The sequence below is a fragment of the Poecilia reticulata genome, chromosome 13 (genome assembly GCF_904066995.2).
Source record: "Poecilia reticulata chromosome 13, P_reticulata-male-v2, whole genome shotgun sequence".
Lineage (NCBI taxonomy): Eukaryota > Metazoa > Chordata > Actinopteri > Cyprinodontiformes > Poeciliidae > Poecilia > Poecilia reticulata.
In genome coordinates this window covers 18,779,626-18,799,532 of record NC_088842.1, presented here as the reverse complement: position 1 = coordinate 18,799,532, position 19,907 = coordinate 18,779,626, and the positions used below count along the sequence as shown (strand labels likewise).

The 19,907-nt window shown below is 39.1% G+C and overlaps 1 protein-coding gene across 2 annotated transcripts; it reads right to left on the bottom strand.

Annotated features, from left to right (window-relative positions):
• Positions 1-655: 655 nt before the first annotated feature.
• serpini1 (serpin peptidase inhibitor, clade I (neuroserpin), member 1) lies at positions 656-19,236 on the bottom strand. Of its 2 annotated transcripts, none has more exons than XM_008425333.3 (9): positions 19,128-19,236; positions 7,827-8,122; positions 7,108-7,338; positions 6,702-6,896; positions 4,921-5,125; positions 3,653-3,750; positions 2,806-2,892; positions 2,577-2,666; positions 656-1,525 (listed from the first exon to the last, which is right to left on the bottom strand). In XM_008425333.3, exons 2-9 carry the CDS (start codon positions 8,098-8,100, stop codon positions 1,449-1,451), a joined length of 1,257 nt encoding a protein of 418 aa, XP_008423555.1. In that variant the 5' UTR covers positions 8,101-8,122; positions 19,128-19,236; the 3' UTR covers positions 656-1,448. The 2 variants fall into 2 exon arrangements, with proteins under 2 accessions (XP_008423555.1, XP_008423554.1); XM_008425332.3 differs by lacking the exon at positions 19,128-19,236 and adding an exon at positions 10,929-11,032.
• Between the last annotated feature and the right edge of the window lie 671 nt (positions 19,237-19,907).

Below are 19,907 nucleotides of genomic sequence, written 5' to 3'. Positions count from 1 at the left end.
ATATTAAACATTCAATTGTGACTTGAAGCTAAATCGAGATAAAGTCATCTACTTGGTAATTTTCCACGTCTACATTCTGTATTTTGTATTGTCTTGGGCAAGAGGAAAAATATGCACATGAAGAAGACATAAGGCACAAACGTAATACCAGCTGGTACAAGATAAATAACCTCCTACACACGAGCCATGGATCCTCAACAAGATAGCTAGTTGATAAAACACACATTGCACCCTCAAGATATTTATATCCACACACCTTGCAGCCCTAGGATTAAAAGAAATAATAATTCTGCATCTAAAACCTCATGGTTATAGGATTGTGCATGTTTGATTTAATCACAGGCCTAATCTGTTTATTGTTGTGTGTTTAGCTGTTTTAATGAGATGTGTGATGCAAAATTAACTTTACCCATGCAGGACACTGTGGTGCACATTTCATGAAAAAATAAGCTGTGCCAGTGTCTGAATTTTCAAATGCTGAAGTATTTTTTGTAAAGTAACATATTTATTTTTTCTTCTCCTAATTCCAATTTATGTTTAAATAACCCAGCAAAAACTTACAGTATGTTCTCATCATAGTTGTACAAGTCATGTTGCTTAAAACCTAAACAGTGTCCTTTAGTGATACAAAAGCACAGTAATCACACGCAAACGATTATATGTCCATATATATATATATAGAGAGAGATTTTAATGGAAACACATTCATGTTTGGTCAAATAAAAGAATCGATGCAGCTGGTGTTACTGTTTCCTGCTAAATGTACATCCACAAGAGTGCTGCAGATCTACCTTCATCCTCTGGTCCATCGCCATAGCAACCTGGCCTAGTTACACAATCCCCTCGGCTTACCTGTACGATGCCCAGCTCGGGCTCAATTAACCATTCACATACGATAAGGCATAATATTTCCTCAGGAGCTAAACCATGTGCCTACTGCAGACAGAAAATGTCTCAATACTAAGATTCTAAGATATTTTGTAGGAATGCAATGCTTGCACAGTTTTTCCTGCAATAAATAGTAAGCAAATGTATGCATATAAAACACAACGCTAATCATACAGAAATATAACCAAAGTGTTGCTCTTAAGTTGAGTACATTTTGAGTGTCATATGTTTTATGGCAGGTAAGTAAGAAGCTAAGCTCCTGAGCTGAACTTAAAGGGGCTGTGCATGGATTACATACAGTGTGTCCCTGTCGCTCATACAAACCGCACTTTACTAGCGAATATTTACATCTAATGTATTCAAGAATTTAAAGCTTGCAGTATAAAAACACTGTCACATTATACAGTATGCTGTATGTCGCAGTTTCATCATATATCATATTGTACTAGGATAATATATATTCTTTGTAAAGAGTATAAAACACAGCTGAGGATGGCGATAGAGAATAGGTAGCATTTATGACGTCAGGATTTGATTGACAGAGCAGCCTCGCGTCTCGTCTAAACGGAGTCGAAGTCGTGGTCGAAGGGCTCGACGACTTCGGGGGTCATGACTCTGCCCATGAAAAGAATGGAGCCTTAAAGAAAAAGACAGATAAAGGGAAGTTTTATTTATGTGAACAGCAGAAAACTGGTGTACAGGTGGAATCATGCTTATCAAATTCATAGACTGTCTGGACTTAACATTTTGTGGACATAGTGCCTTGCAACAGAACATACATACTAATATGTTGGGATTGTTTTATTTTATTTTTACAATAAACCAACACAAACGAGTACATACATGTAAATTGGAAGGGAAATCATGATAGATGGGGATTTGAATTTGTTTAAACACTTCTTGAAGGTGAAAATAAGGAAACTGTCACATCTTTCTTTTTCAGAAGTCAGATAGGATGAAAAGCTTCTGTGAGCATCAACTTGGTGCAGATTATCTATTGGATTTAGGTCTAGACTCCAACTGAGACATTCTAACACGTATTAAATACAGCAAATTCTGCTGTATTTAATACAGCAAAATTAAATACAGCAAATCTGCAGCAGAGGTGTCCAAGTTCAGTCCTCGAGAGCTGCCATTCTGCAACTTCTAGATGCAAACCTTCTCCATCACACCTGAATCATACGTTCTCTGGCATAGATATAATTCTGCACGTAAGCTAAAAAGTTACATTTTGATCTCATAAGAACAGATTTTGTCCCTGTTTGTCCCTTCCATGGTCAATTGCCGACTTTTATCACTATCCACACCTGCTTTCAACTTCTCCACAACTCTGTAGACTGTGAAGCTGTATGCATGTTGAGATGTTATGACAAACAGGTGATGTTTGTTAACTTATTATGTTACATCTGAAGGCAGTTGGTTGCGCTGGATTTTATTAATGGATATCTGAGCAAAGGGAATCAATCCAAATCCACACTTTTACTAATTTGAGCATCATGCATCCTTTTCCTTCCACTTCACAGAAATGCACTGCTTTGTGTTTCTCAATACATAAAAAGCCAGTAAAAAAAAACTGTGGAGTTTGTTGCTCGACATGTCAAAAATATGAAAAAGTTCACTATTTTGGAATGTCCTTTGCACAAGGCTCCTGTCATACTGTACATTGATATGCACACACACACACGCACCTGTTCTTCTGTTTCTGATGACAAAGAAGAATGGATGATCCGCCATGACCTGCTGGTTCAGCACCAGAGTCCTGGTCAAGGCAATCATTCCTGACAGAGAACAATGAGGGAACAGTTCAGTACCTGTTCTACTTAACCACAGCAATCAGTGTAGTTTAAATTAATTTCAGTGCATGGGAGTTATTCATACTAAAGTAAAATGCAAAAAAAAAAACCCAAAAAACCCTACCAGATCCAACAGCTCCTTCTGAACCTTCCTCCGTCACCTCCAGGTAAGCCTTTTGCACTGCCTTTCCAATGTACAGGTCCTTCCCATCTGCACAAGACATAGAAGTCATAACTGTCTTTTTAACATGCACATAGGAAGGCAATTAAGTTTTAATATAGACTATAAGTTGCATGTTTAGCTAAAGCATAAACACACAGCAGTCCTGAGTGTTTATTAAACCAACACTGACAAGCAGACAGATAGACCGCATCAAGGGGCACCTTGTTCCAGACATTAAGTCGAAGGATACAGCCTAATTATTTCCACAGAGACTGAAAGTGAGTTAAGTGGCCTTCCTCTTATCTGCCTGACCTGTCCTCTGAGTACATGTGAAGCTGAAGCTGTGTGAATAGGGACGTGCACAAGTTGCTATTCTGGCTAAAGACTAGGCTTTACAATGTAATCCCCTTATAGAAGATGGCTGATTTCAACAGCATAATTAATGTTATCAAAGCATAATAAATTAAAGGTTTTACTCCATCATTTACTGTATGTCGGGTTATATATCTGTTAACTTTGTGTATCTTTCTGGCGCAGATGTAAAATATCTCCACATACATCCCATATTTCTCTGTCGGCGTGTATCTGAGCTGCTCTTTGAGGATCTATTTTTACTGCTGGATGTGACAGCTCCGAACTGCCCACTCACTGACAATTACTGTGGTTACCTTAGAAAAGTGCAGAACACCACCTCTTGCTGCCAATATGCAGACTGCCGTTCATTTACCAGCTTTTGTCACGCCGTTTGTATCCATGTGATTATTATGAAAGTTCACTAGCCTTGTCTGAATTGTGTGTCATGCCTCACCTGACATGGCAGAGAGATCAGCATCATTGGTGAAGATTTTAGTAATTCCCAGGTCCTGCAAGATGGTTCTCAGATCAATCTTCTGCTCCACCTTAAACCTGACAGTCAACATAAAAGAGAAACAAGATGGTCCCTCATAAAAGGGCTGATGATGGAAAACTGATGATAAATTAGCATTAAACTGCAGCAGTAAAAACACGATGTAGTTACAATGACTTTATCTAATAGACCTATAAAGAACTGTGAAGTAGGAGAAGAATACAGAGATTTGAAAAAGCATTTTCCTTACAGATTCCTTCTGTTTTTGTTTTGTTGTCACGCCGTTTTGTTCCAGATCATCAAACAAGTATACAAATATAACCTCAGTTTGATTAACCACCTTTTCAAAAATGTATTTGTAAAACTAGTGGCATTTATTTGCAGTGTTAAGACAGGATTTTTGCAGAGCGAGAGAATAGGGGACGGCATGGGAACTGAATCGGATACGGTAACATGGAGTATCAATAGTTCTTTTTGTTCTCTAATGTTCTCCAGTAAACATCTAAGGCTGTCAAAGAATTACACAATTAAATGACTTTGACTAATATGTTGCAATTAACGTTATTTAGAGGTATGAGAGTGAACTGGGCTCAATGCATGCCACACCTTTAAGAAAAAAAAAAGAAAACTGTTTTTCTTTCCACATTGTGCTAGTTTTTCACGTACATTTAGTTGAGCTGAATAAAAATACAACACAATACATTACGATTTGTGACTGTAATGAGAAAAAATGTACACCAGTGTATGTAAACATTTGAAAGAGTTCAGTAAAATGTTTGCGTTGTGTCTTAATGGATAATTTGATAAAACGTATAAACTATATGTTTTTCATGAATAAAATGAAAACAGCATTACCATATAATTAACATTGATCATTTCTTAAGTCATGTTACATACAGGTTAGCAGAAGGGCAGTAATGGTTACTTTATGACAAGTTGTTTAAGTATATTCTATCAAAATGTCTTCACTTTCCATGGCTATAAAAGTTAAGTGTCCTATTTCCTATGAAAAAAATACATTACTTGTTTTCATCTGCAGATAAAGTGAACAAAGAATTGCTTTTATAGAAGACAGACTGAGAGGAGGAAGAAGATCATAAAACCTAAGCGTTTCGCACAGGGCAGCCTCAATCCATAAATGTGTTTTGGTGTTTATTAAACTAATGCATCAAGGGCAGAATCATAACTTTCTGTCTTGTCTTGATGTGCATGTGTATGTTGTTTCTGACCTAGGCAGGTACACCTCCACCTTCTGTCGTTTAACATTGTTTGCCCACTCCTCCAGCAGTGGTGCTTTGATGATGGGCTCTAGGGAAGCCAGAGGAACCTCCTGTCGGGGCAATACGATCATCATGGACATGTCCTCGCCCTCATAGGGCATCTCCAGGACTTGGTACACACCGCCAGCCTCCTGGGAGCCGTCACTGAATTCACCTGATCAAGAAGAGACCAAAACAAGGCCACCGACATGTAACGAAGTAAATGCTCAAGTTTGGACTTTAGTTGTGGAGAAACAGCCACAGATGTAATCATGCTGACACATATAGACTGACTGGTGTTTTGTAAAGTCATTTCTGAAGTGTTTTAATGAAAATCTAGTCACTTGAAAATAAATGACTGACACAAAATAATGTCAATGAGTGCATTTTAGAAAGCATGAAAAAGTTATGGACGCTCAGCGCATTTTAGAAACAAAAGAAAAACTTTACAAAGACATTTCCAACAAACTAAACTTGCTATTGCCATTTAATCTGGAGAATACATAACATTTTGTTTTGAAATACTAAAAAATGTTAATGTTTCTGGTAATGCACTCTGCTATGTCATCATAGAGGAAATGTTGGTGTGGCCCCTATAGGGCAGAGTTACATCTGTCAGCGACAAAGAATACGGTAAGTTGCATCATATTTTGTGTTTAAACGGAACAACCAAATCCTTTCCAAGGTATTTCCTGGTGTATCATCATGGTGACCTATACTGAAAGCCAGTGGAAAGTTAAGTAGAAGAAAAAAAGTGTGTCAGTAAAAGTTGTACAGGTAACATTGACACCTTTGGGTTAAGGTTAAAAGGATTGTGATGAACACCAGGTGGACTGCAGCTGGAGTAAAAACCTGAAAAGCCACCAGAAACTGATGAACCCAGGGTACATGATACTACTGATACACAAGCTTTGGTGTGAATTGTGGGGTATTAACAACATTAGTACAATTAATTAACAATTAAAAAAGGTCAGGATCTCAAGATTTGATCATGAAATATTTATTCGCAGCTCGCCATCTTGCTGATTACTACAGTCTTGTTGCAAATTTCAGGGCCAATCAACCAATGCAGTTTGCTGCCAAAGAAATGGCTTCTACGCAAAACCCAGCTAGATCTGGCTTGTACCGCCGCTGAGGTGGTTCCAAAACACAGGAACCACGCAGGTGATTAGGGAAAAACTGGTTAAGGTGGTTTTAGTTAGCCACTGTGATTGTTCTGCAAAATGAGACAGACAGGTCCTTGTGGCCTTCTCCACAAGGACCTGTTCCTGTTTACAGCTCTCACACACACAGTCAACACGTTCACACCCTCTGGACTCATCAGAGGAAAACACATTAGGCATCCCTCTCGTTCATGTGTGTATGCATGAATATGTATCTGTATGTGTGTGTGTGAACGCTCTGCCCACACATGCAGATGTCACCAAAATAACTCAAATGCACCAATTTTAGTTGCAGCTTAACAACATGATGCGACTGTTTTTGGCAGTACAGAAGGCACAAAGGAGAGTAAGACACTGAGAGGGAACTCTGAAATATTTCATATTTTAGGAGAACAACTGTTACAAATGTGGGCAAATTCAATGAGCTGAAAAAAATGCCTTTCACTCTGCTAATGCTAAATATCAATATTTTAGACCTTAGATTAACATTTTAAATCTCACTGAGAAGTAAGCGGAGTAAAGTAAAGTTTCTAAATAAAGATACACTGGTCCGGTTCTGCACACATGCGCATGCAGACTCATGCCTACCGTAGTAAAAGTCTCCCTGCTGGTACATCATCAGGGTCTGAACCTCCGAGCCATCATCTCTGCTGAAGGAAAAGGTTCTGGTGTTCTCTGGCCTGAACTGGTTCTTCCAGGATCCTCGGAAATAGACGGCGTTCACCAGCGTGAGACGGGTGACGCTGCTGAAATCCTCGGCTGACAGCAGTGAACGAATCTTGCCTGTAGGGAACAAAATTTCGACTGAATTATGTTTTAAATCTGGATAATTTTCCTAAAGAAGGTTTAGGAATCATGACAAAGAATTATGAAGCATTAGTGCACTTAGGCTTTACATAGCTTGGAATCTTCTAGTTAAAGTAAAAAAATGCAAACATTATAAATGCACCTCACCTGCTGTATTCCCCCCCTTTTCACTATTGGTCTCACTTACTCTCTGTGTGATTCTCCACCCAGTTGTTGATCTGTTCGGCGACCACCGAAGATTCGCTGAAATCCACAGTTTCCACTTCGGCCTGGAAGTATTTCTTCATCAGGTGCAGAAAGTCTGGGTTAAAGCTGATGCCTTCCTGCAGGAAGAGGCTGTTTGCAAACCGGATCACGTAGTGGGCGTCATCATCGGAGAGCGCCTCTGTCAAGTTCTGGAGCAAGGAGAACTCCACGCCTACATGGACAACGGCAGACACACACACATTCATCCCGTCCCTGCGTATGTATCCTGTACACACATGTAGTACATGTTTACACACCTTTGCCATGTCAAAGTCATAAGGGTTAAATTGAGGATTCTTGACTTTCCCTTTTGAGTAATATTTTGAAATATTAGCCACATATTTTTTTTATCTAGTACTCAAAAATGTAACTTACAAAAACAATATAAAAAGTTAAGTCTTTCAGAGCACAACAGCAGACACACACACATAAGACAGCAAGTTTTAAATGTGTAGCAAACTGATTTTCTATACATTTCTACATGGAAAAAAAAACAAACACTTAATCATTTTCCAAATTTTAAAAATGAGCTATTTATTAAGTGGACAATTTGAATTTGCTGGTACTGTAAACCACAACACCTGAACTGACAACCATACAGGACAACAGTGCATTATTCTCTCAGCCTGTTGAGTGTGATGCTTGGGAAGTTTATCTCACCAGGCAGTAAGTGGCTGAATCCCACAGCCTCTCGTATCTCCTCCAGCGAAGCCCCCCGGGCTCCCAGCTCCACCATGCCGAGGGCAACAGACACACTCAGTGGAGAAAAAATGATGTTTTCCTGATCCCCTGCCGCCTGCAGCCGGTGGTACAGCCTGACCGAAAACTCCGATGTGGTGTCCTCTGGAACGTCCGCCGCCCAGCAACCGTAGCCCGGCAACAGGATGGAGAGCAGGAAGAGGAAGAGCGGAGTCGAAACCTCCAGAACTGACATCTCAGCGCAGACCACAGGAGAGCTGGTCAAGGGAGGAATAAATAAAAGGAAAGCAAAATAAGATAAACAATAATATAAGGACAGGGGAATAAAGAGGAGGATGAAAGCTCTGGAGATGGATAGATAGATAGATGAGTTATAGGAAAAGAAGTGATATGGAGGGGGATGTGTACCCAAACAAATGTGACAGGAAGGCAAGCAGATGGACATGATGAGAGGAAATGATTTGTGGAGGGGACGGAGTGATGAGTAGAGAGAAGAGGATTACAGGGAAGATAAAGAGGTGAAGGTGCAGAGACAAGAAGATAGAAAAAAGGAGAAAAAAGAAGAAAAATTATAAAACAGATGGAGGACAAGAAGGTTTGGGAGAAGTGACAGAGATGAAAAAGACAGCAGGAATGTGAAATAACAAAGAATATCAAGATCAACACCAAACAAGAAATGTCTGTCAATTGTTCTGAGATTGTAAGTCTTAGAGGGAGGAAGGAAAAAGCAAAGTAAGCAAACAACTTTTATATTTTAAAAAAGACTATTCCTTATAATGACACCATTAAATTCCATTAAACTGAAACGATGAACTAAGGGACATTTTTAAAAAGGAAGGCATCCAGTTTGCAAATTGTTTTGGCTTTCAATTAAAAAAAATATTATAATTGGTTATTTTAAGACAAATACTTTGTGTTGTTCCTAACATTTTCCAGAGATTTTAAAAAGAAGATTTTAATCTGCCAGTAATAAATTTGACCTCGTTAAAAATCAAAAGTGTCCATCTGTATCAACCATCTCTCCTGGTCTAGCTGATTGTCCCCAGGGTGGATGTTGGACACTTTCGCCTTTAAAGCAAGCAGTGGTGGAGAAAGTACTCAAAAAATGTACTTAAGTAAAAGTACAAATACACAGACAAAAATGTACTCAAGTAAAAGTCAAAGTACCACATTAACATTTTACTTAAGTAAAAGTAAAAAAGTACTGGTTTTTAAAAATACTTAAGTATTAAAAGTAAAAGTACTTGCTGAATGCATTGCCTAATCACTAATATCATTAAGTGTACCGATCATATGATCATATGCCACAGATATAGCATGTTTTATTGCGTTTACTCTGTAACATAGTTTATACTTGGATATGTGATTCTATGCATCGTAATTTCAGGGATGGAAACATCTTGTCTCCTGTCCTAACATAACATGAACTTCACTTTTTTTGCCACACATTTATTTTGAAAGAAATCCGCCTGGAGGAGGACATGGAACCAAGGAGCCTCGTAGCAGAGTTGTAGTCTAGACCACCGAACCCAAGACCAAATCAAAACCAGCACCCCGTGCTACATGACAATAAAATTAAGTGCACCTATCAAAACTGCTTCTCAAATTGATCTGAAAGATTCGCTTTCCCATAAAAACACCTAGATATTAAATACTTACTGGTTAAATTTATTTCAGCTCTATCAATTCAAACTCTTCTTCATTCTGTTTTGCTTTCATCTATGTGCCACAATCCACAGAGGTCTCCTGCCATCCCTAAAAAAATAACGCCCTGTGCGGTTGCCCATATTGCCAATGTCAGAAATAATAATTGTCTGCACCATTAAACATAGCAATTAACAACGCTCAACTATGAACACTGTCCAAGGCCCAATAAGCAAGAAGTAACCAAGCAGGAGGAGCACCATGACTGTTCTCATCCTCCCTCCTGCTGCAACGTCTGCCACCATGACAGGTGACGAAAACAAAGAGCAATGAGCATGCTCTGCGTTCCTACGTTCTTGTTTTATTTATTCACCAATTAAATATAAAGATATTTTAATGAAATAAAATAGCTACTGCAGTGTACGCAGAGCATTACAAGAACAAAGAACGGCTCTCACTGAGGCTTCAGTACTATAGGACTTAGTCAAGATCCGTCCAGAAGAATCGGATCATCCATGAATGTCATATTACAATATTGCACTTTGGTCACAGCATTGTCCCATATCTGCGACATGTCAGTCATCGCAGATGCAACATGTGTCTCAGTCAATACAGCTAGCTTTGCTAGCATCACGTCCACGGAGCTTACCTTTCTTTAAGTTTTCCTTCCAAGTAACGTTAAAAATTGGACGAAGTCCCCACCGTCTGTGAAAGTGAAGCGCTGCTGATTTTACATGTCGCCATATCTTATGATTTATACAGCGCTTCTGTACTATTATATTACTGACGCTCAGAGAAAACCACTGCGCATGTCTTGGAGCTCCGCGTGCGAGTAAAGGGGGAGCCGATGGGTGACAACAGACACATAAGTCACGTTATTGCTCGGATTTTACGGCGCCACCTTAAGTCCCTGAACTTCACATTTTAACGGAAAAAAAGAGCAACGCGACTTGGATGTAACGAGTAACGCGACAGTTTTGTATAAATGTAGTGAAGTAGAAAGTATAGATATTTACTGTAAAATGTAGTGGAGTAAAAGTAGAAAGTATCCATTATTAAATCTACTTAAGTAAAGTACAGATACACGAAAATTGTACTTAAGTACAGTAACGAAGTACTGTACTTACTTCGTTACTGTAACGAAGTACAACGAAGTACTTGTACTTCGTTACTTCCCACCACTGAAAGCAAGATAAGCTGTCAGAGTTGCACTAGTAGTTTGTTGATGGCGAAGGGATGTAAACAGAGTAATAATATGCTAATATGTGAGCATATGTGGATTAGAGAAAAATATACAAGTTCAAAACTAAGCACTGATTGTTTTTAAAAATCATAAATGTCGTCAGCATTTTTCCCAACTCACTCTCCCTGTCATTCTAGTCTTATCTGTCCACCCCAGCCTTTATTCTCTCTACTTACCTTCTTTGACTCTTTACCTCCCTACACTGAAAAGAGATTACAGATAGACACTGTGCTGTTTTTCTAGTACCGTTGTTGCCAAGCAACATTGTTTTTTGCTGGCCAAATGGAGAAACAGAGAGTTGGGGATATAAGGCCGAAAAACGTGCGGGAAGCTGCTGAATTCAGACAGTGATAAAGAGGTAACAGATTGTTTTGTTGTCGTTTTTTCCGCTGCGCCGCTGGCATCAGAGACGCAATTAGCGGCCCCGAGAATGGCTGGAATCTGCTGGCTAATGCTACATGTGTGAGACGGCAGGTGACAGTGCAGTCAACAACAGAAACAATGGATGTCGGCCAGAAAAATGGGCGCCCCATCCCGCTGTGTCCTGTTCCTTCCTCTGAGCCAGTCCATCTGACAGCAAAGCAGTATCCAGTTCTAGCATAGTTCTGTCCTTCTGGCGAGAAAAACCTTGAAATTCATTAACAAGCACTGTAGGATTAACTAAAGCCTGATATGGATTAATCTTCCTCATAGACTTCGACTGTTCTCCAAAAACCCATGGGGTTTCATGCCACGGTTCAGACTGATTATTATTTCGACTCCAGCACTGCCTGCAGTGCTACTAGTGTTAATACTCGGGAGAGAGCACGTTATCTGTGGCCAACAGTAGTTTGAAACAACAACTACATTTTTCAGTCAGGATAGTTTCAGCAAAGACAAGTGTTGACAGCGAATGGACCAAGTTAAAGAGAGAAACAAAGTCTTCTCAGGGATTTTGCTGCTGCATATGAACAGAGGAGTCAAAAGCGTGACAATCCATTTTGCATTTTACAGTCTGCTGCAGTAGAACCCCCCTTTCACCCTTGTTCAGTGAACATATGTATATGAAATTGTCAAGAGCTCTACTTGAATGGCCCAAAGGATCACAGCAAACTGTTTTTTTATGAGGAAATGTCCGGCTGGATTTACAGTTGCTGAAATCAGCCAAAGCATGATTCTTCTTTATAAAATGAAATAGCCAAGCTACCATCTAAACACAACCAGACCACTTCGGGGTCTGATTGAGGGGTTTTGGGCAAGGTGCGCATTATGAAAAAATTTAAATAACATGATTTCTTGTATAATCATCACTATAAGTCCAATATATAGTGATGATTATATGATGATTAATCTCCAGAACAAAAGAGAAGTCAATCTCTTTTGCTCTAGAGATAGACTTCTCTAGAACAAAATAACATTTTTAAAAATCATAATTGAAGTCAAAACAGAACTTAATCCTAGAGAAAATTTAAGAGGTCTCCAGAAAAGGTTAAAAGATCTCACAATAATCTGACAGACTTAGGCAAATCTTGTCTGACAAAAATGAAGGATGCTGAGAAGACTGAACAGTGAAATTAAATCATAAGGTGTTTCAATAAAGTCGTAGCTTATTAGTTTTGTGTGCACCGTATTAATGCAGATTCACTTTTATATCTCCCCCTCTAACAGTTGGGTCGACTGTAGTATCAATGTCCAATTGAGCATTTAAGAACAATCTTTAAATGGCCCTAATTTATTTACGTGACAAAACCCCAATGCAGCTGCCAACGACGTCACACACTGCGGCTCTTATTTACACAGGAAACCATTCCCACCTAATCTTGTTCATCCCGTGTTGCCCAGAAAAAGAAGCCGCCCCAGAGGGAAGGGGCAGCTGGCGCACATGTAAATGCAGGTAATGTTTCTGACCTTCTGAGTTGTGGGAGCTGAACTTTTTAAAAGACTGGCACTCCTATGTTTCTGTAAGAAAAGTCTGAGCAACAAAGCTCCAGCAGGGAGAGCAGTCACCGTGTGTGGCGGTGTGAAATTATGAGAGGATAACAGCTCCATGGGTGGCTGGCTTTTACTTGAAATGGTGACACCGTTCCGACCTTTGGAGTTGCGGCGCTCCATCTGTCAGCTGGTCCCCACGCTTTCCCAGCTTGGTCATTGATGAGCCGGAGCGCAACTTTAGTTTTGGTCTACTCAGGTGGTTTTCCCACAATACCTTAAAAGGGAAGCGCCATAAATGCTCCCCCGCGACTAAAAGGACAGAACGCGTCAGGAGATCTCCTGCGGTTTGAGTTACAGGAGTTTAATCCTGACAAGTTATTTCCATGCAATTAAACTCTCTGGCCTTTAAAAGCTGCCTTTAATCTCTCCGTGTAATCCTAATTCTCAGACAGAATAGATCGGTGGTTGACATTTTTGCAAATCAAAACGTGATGTGTTCACGTACGTAATCCTTACTGCCATTTAAACTCGACACCTCTCGACAGCATGCCTGGAAGACCAGGGGAATTTACTAAACATCCTCTCTTCGTGATTCAGATCCGCAAGCGCGCGGAAGCACGCGCACGCCACCCCAGGTGCTTACGCAGAATTTCAAATCGAGATTGCCAAGGCAACTGCAAGTGATGGGCATTTTTCATTTCGACCAAGCTGATGGAGAGACATTTTTCTTTCACCCTTTGAATATATCTCACTCCTTCAAGGTAGGTAGATAAACCCCTTTCTCTTTTCACACTCCACTAAGCAATTTCTGCCACCAATAACATCTCTCTTTGAAAGATCTCTGCATATCAGTTCCAGTCACTTAATGTGCCCCCTCTGTAATACACACACACACAAGATTAACAGTCATGACTGCACTGCAGTTTCAGGAAAAAAAAAAAGACAAACCTGCCTGTGCCTTCTCCTTTCATCTCTCTGAAAATGAGTAGATGCAGCAGACAATTTTTTTTATTTTATTTATGGGGTTTAACGCTTTCAAAGTGCTGAGGCCTAGACAAATTCTGTGAAAATGCTAACATCCTATTTCATCAAGGCCTTTTCCTCTGGGAATAAGCCGCAGAGAGTGATGTCCATGATTATGTCTGGCACAGAAAAACCTTGGATTCCCGCAGTGTGTCTGTAGAAAATGGCAGGGTAATCTTGGCATGACTTCACTTTGAATATGTATAACTTATGAAGGGCTTCGCAGAACGGAGATAATGGATGCTGATTATCATTCATGAGTTTTCCTTAGAGGTGCCACTGGGGCAGCTTTCAATTTCAACTTGAACTGAGGCAAATGCGGGAAGACGCATGCATGCGCACACCAAAAGTGATTAAACTTACATTAAACCGACATCATTAATGTTAAATCACTTCTGCAGTGGAACTCTCTGATTTCAGCTCTTTATGCAGTGAAAATGCATTAAAAACTCTCTTGACTCGTTGCAACTGGGAAAGTTGATGTGCAATTTATGTCTTAAAATGGAGCTTCAATGCCATGCTAATTCCTCACTGCATTTCTTAGATCTTTAGACAAAAAAAGTTATTATTTCATAAAATTGTGTAAGTTCATTCTAGAGCAGAACCTGAAGCATCCTACCCAGCGGCTTTGCTGACATGAAACCCGAACAGATTAAAACTTTTAACTACTTTGTGGTCAGTAAAAGACAAAGTGGTGGATGAAGATCCCAATGAGGAGGATCCAATCCGTCAATCAAACTGCCTGTCAGGCTCAAACCTTTTGATATGACAGCATAACTCATTTTATGGAAGAAGTTGAATTTTTACCTTCCCAAGTTCAGTAGTCAACACTTCGACCTTCGACTTTTATTTTAACTGTGGGCCAAAAATGAAGAGAAGACGGTAAATATGATGAGATGCTCTCTGTGCCGTAAGCCGGTTGGACAATATCAGCTGAAACAGGTCAACAACAGGAACTCTTAATAAATGTCTGAAACCAACTGTGGTTGGAAAATTGTTTTCTTGGTGAATGGACTCTACTTGACTAGAGAAGCTAGGCAAAAGTCTTCCATATTGCCTTTCTGCTCATAGAAATAATAAAATCTTGATTAAAATAGACTCCTGATTGTTTAATTCATGTTAACTCTAAAGTAAGGCAAATTTATTGACTGACATAAACTCAAAATAATCTATCTTCACATATCTCTAGATTATATATCCTTATTTAGATTTAACTGGTCCTAGACTTTATTTTTTTATTTGTTCAGTTCTGTTACGTGGAATAGGAAAAGTCTCGTCAAAATCAGCTACTTTAAATGTTTACAGTTAAATTCCTACATGCTAACCAAATCATAATCATGCAGGGATATAAAAAAAATGGATGGATGGGCGTATGAAAATTTCCTGAGGAATCAGTTTGTATTCACTGTGCTCTCCATGCAGGGCGAAATTAATCACAGCTACATCTAAAAGAAGAAAGTTGAATGAGGAGTAAACCGAGCACACACAAAGAACAAATAAACCAGTTTAACCTCTTTGGGTTTCTTGCAAAAGAAAAGACCTAAATAATAACATGTAGTCAAGGGAGTAGGTGGAGACGGGGAGTCCACCGAGGAGCTGAAAATGAGCAGCTTCCTCACTGATACCTGTTTTTATTTAGCAACGATAATATCTAACGACCCAATTTCTTTGTCATGCACCAACACTCTACACCAAGGTAAACTTAACAGCGCCCTTTTCCTGTCTTCCCACACGTCGTATCAGCAACGTACACACACGAACGCATACACTAACAGCTCAGCTGCTCTGGGAGCAAAGTGAGAAGCTCTGAGCTGTAATTATATCAGCTTGTATTTGGGGTCAGTGTGAAAAGCAAAAAGACCAGAGGCTTTGTCAAGCAAAAAGGAGACTTTTTGCTTCCAGGGTGCAGGAAGGGGAATTGTCACTGAGTACTGAGAGAAAATAAGACATGTGGTATGTATTTGTATGAGCATTATTAAGAGGAAATATAGATAATATAAGCAGGAGGCTAAATGAGATGCCAAGAGTGGAGAGAAGAGATCGCAAAGATCACAGGCTTGTACAAATAAACTGTAACAGTTTTAGCTTCTCTAGGCAACACGGCATTTTAAGGAAGGGGGAGAAAATCCCCTTATTTATATTTCTAGTCAAGGGAGCAGGAGAAATTTAGGCAAAAACTATTTTAGCAGTATACAGTATTGACTTGCGTCACAGCGATGGAACTAACAGATTTTGTCATATTTTGATCAAATTCTATCCCAATTTTAAGACAGAACAATGAAACGTTTTCATACAAATGAAAAAGTATACAAATACTTTTTCATTTGTATACAAATGTAACAAGTGTGGTATGCAGATTCACACCTCTTTACGCTGACAATCCTGAATAAATACCAGTTACATCAATCAATTTCAGAAGTTCCACAATTACGAAAAAGGTCCTTTCTTGTGTAATTTAATCTCAACATAAAACTCAAGAGGTCTGTTGAGAACAAGCAAAAGAATGAAGAGCGAGGAACAGGAGATGCTTAAAGCAGAGTTAGATTATAAAACGTCCCTTATCTTGAACAATTCAAAGACCGTTGTTCAACCAATAATCTGAGCATTTTACACAACTGCTAACCCTCCCTCCAATACATGATGGGTAGGAGAGCGTAAGGACCAGAAAATTACGTTTTAGAGGTTGGAATTGTCCAGATCTAAAACTAATTAAGAAACTGAAAAGTCTTCACTTATGCTCTCCCAGTCTGACGGAGCTTGAACTTCTTTCCAAAGAAGGATCCTCAAGATGTGCAACGCTAGTAGAAAAATACCCCCAACAATTTCCAGCTTTAACTGCAGCAAAAGGTGATATCGCTTTATATTGGCTCACAGAGTTCAAATATAGATACACACCAGACTTTTCAGCTTTTGTGACACTTATGTGACATTTTCTTCCCAGTTATGCGTTACTGTGAGGTGGTGTATCAAAAAGTCTCAATATATTGTAACCAGTGGTTCTGATGTAAGAAAATGCAAAGAGGATCAAACAGATTTAATCAGTTTAATAACCAGCGCTGTTCAGGCGTCTTTAGAGCAGTAAGTGTACATCTTTGCAGAAAAGAATGATCCATGATCATTATTCCATGACCAATCTACTTTCAACATCCCATCTGTTTTCCACACAGAAATCTGTTTCTGTTCGTTTCATCACCTCCACTCTGGATTCAGCTGCCAGCTAAAACTCTATTAGTCACTATATTGATTTTAAGGAGCATTTCAGTGTGTGAACAAGTGTGTTCCATCCATCCATCCATCCATCCATCCATCCATCCATCCATCCATCCATCCATCCATCCATCCATCCATCCATCCATCCATCCATCCATCCATCCATCTGCAATATGGCAAAATAAAAATGTAAGAATTTCTCTACATTACAAAGCATATCTGCAACAAAAAAATAATTAAGATGAAGAAACATTATAAAACTACTCTCTGTGTGACAGCATGTCAACCTGAGTCAATCAAAATGTAATAATACACTGAGATATTTCAAGTATTCTCCTCCCCAGACTGTTTGCCTTCCACAAGATGTATTTGAATTGAAAAGGTAATCAATAACAACATTTAGGTGGACCGCCCTGTTACTTACTAACATACTTCTTCAGTTTTAAACAATTTCACACTTGATTAAATAACTTCTATATTCTGATTTTATAACTACGTAGATCATCATCCAGTTGCTGAAACATTAGTGAACAAACAGCATCATGAAGACCAAGGGCCAACAGAAAAAAGATGAGAGATGAAGTTGTGGAGTTGTTTAAAGCAACGTTAGATTCTAACACATTATCTCCAGCTTTCAACATCTGCACTGTTCAAAGCAAAACTGCACACTGACCAAGACATAGTTACCATTTTCTTCATTTCTTTGTGTTGGTTTAAAATGTTATCCAACATACAAATGTGTTGTTTTAAGTAATAGTAATCCAAATTACAATTTTCTTGTTTGGTACTGTATTATAACCCTATTCTGTAACAAAAGCAAGAGTTCAATGAAAAAAAAACAACAGAATAAACATTTTGTTGTGCTCTGCTGTATTTAAGAAGAGGAGAAAAGCACAGGAGGATTGGTTCTGTCTCGAGGAAAGGCATAATATACAGCGTGGGTCCGGGATAAACAACTGCACTGGTTATTACAGGTTTCTGAGCAGAAAAACTAACAGAAACACATCAATAAACCCTGCAAACACACACGCATAATTCTGAAGGACGATTGCAGCTCCTGGATGTGAGGTATGTTGCTTTTCCCTTCCCTGCCTGTTTGGTTTCGCTTGGATGATTCGAAAGACATTTAATTATTGAAATGCAATTAAGGCATTAATGCTCCGTGGGAATAGGCACCACAAACACACACGTGCACACGCACGCACACACACACACACCCACACACGCGCGCACGCACACACACACACACACACACACACACACACACACACACACACACACACACACACACCATAGAAAAGCAGGGAGGAACAGCAGGGATTAAGTAGAGATTCAGACGAATATGGTTTTAATTCAATGGGATAAGGATTTAAACAGATACTCGTTTTGTATATAAAATGAACTAGACCTGAATTAGGACATTATCTGAGATGACAGAGATAAAGAGATTAGAAGTGGATTGAGACAGACGTGAGTACTATGCTATTAACAGAAGATGCAAAATCATCTGAATTCAACTCAGAATATGCTTAAATTGAATACATTTTATTAAACGTCTTACTTTTCCAAATTATTACTTGAAGTGTCTTTTCATCAACACCTATCAAATGTCTGTCTCATTAAGAAGTAGCATCTGTGGGATCAGTTCATAACACATAAAGCCTTTTGGGGACATGAAATACCTGCATGAAAGGGGTAAAATAAAATAAAAAAAACAAGAGTATGAACTGTTGTGTACACGTTTGGGTGGGGATAAGGTACATGATCAGGCTGCTGTGCAATGCGTCTCGCTAAATTACACATATTTGCTCAATCCTCCTTTGACTGCATTTCAAGGACAAGAACCCCACAGCATCCACTGAGATGATTTGAGAGGTTAAAACAACAGGAGGAGAAGCAGTGCATCGCGACAGAAAAATCAAACAGTCCTGGGTGGTGGACACATGGTCAGTGTTAATCAGCGTTTGCGTAAGTGCGTCCCACCTTGATCAAACAGCCCACACATGTTGATTACGCCATTCTAATCCCTTCATTCAATGCCATCAAATGCCGACACCTTCACAAAAAGTCAACCTTGGGATAAACTCACATGATATATATATGTATATATATATATTTTTTTTCATGTAGCAAAAGCTCCAAAGCTGTGATACTGACTTGTCTCTTAAATGAATTGCCGGTGGCAATCTGAATCAGAACCACCAGAATGTGAAGCATAAAGCGGCTCTTACCGTCAAAGGGCGTAAGGTAAAGCAGGATGGATGGATAAGTGAGGTCTCTGCTGCTCTCATCCGCAGCTCACAGCTTGTTAATTTGCCGCAGACTCCGCCCCCTTGTCACCGATTGGTCCACAGCCACTCAACCAAAGAGTACAGACGTGGAGCGAAATGAATCCCTCCTACATCTTTCCTGAATTGCAAATGCCGCCTTCACACTTTGCCTTATGTTTTAATTAGGAATCTATTAGTGGTTCTGCTAATATATTTAGTTTTGTGATCCGCTTCTTCCTGGTCAAACGCGACACTGGTATTGAGATCATGCGAGTAATGTCGAGTCTGTTTGGTTTTCCTTGCTTGGGAGTATTTTAATAAAAAAAAAGGAGAGAGGGAACGGATAGCATCTCTTGAGATTTAAAGTATTTCTGATCTGAAAAGTCCTAATTCTGACTTTTAAAATGATCATTCTGTGTTTCAAAGGTAACAATTATAAGTTTTAAAACCATTAAATATAATAAAGGCATTCAATGTCAGAACTAAGAGGTAACATCATTTTGACTCTCAATAAATAAAATTTTCTAACTGCTAATTTTTACCTTTCAAGGACAAAAAATGGCTATTAGTTATAAAATTTATCAGTATTTATTTGCAATTCATACATTAAAAAAATTCAAGTAATATATTTTTAAAAAATGAAGGTTGTAAACTACTTTGTGTGCGAAAGTAATAATCTGATAGGATATGCTAGAGTGACGACTAAAAAGTTTACTACAGAATTTATCGCTTTGTTTGAAA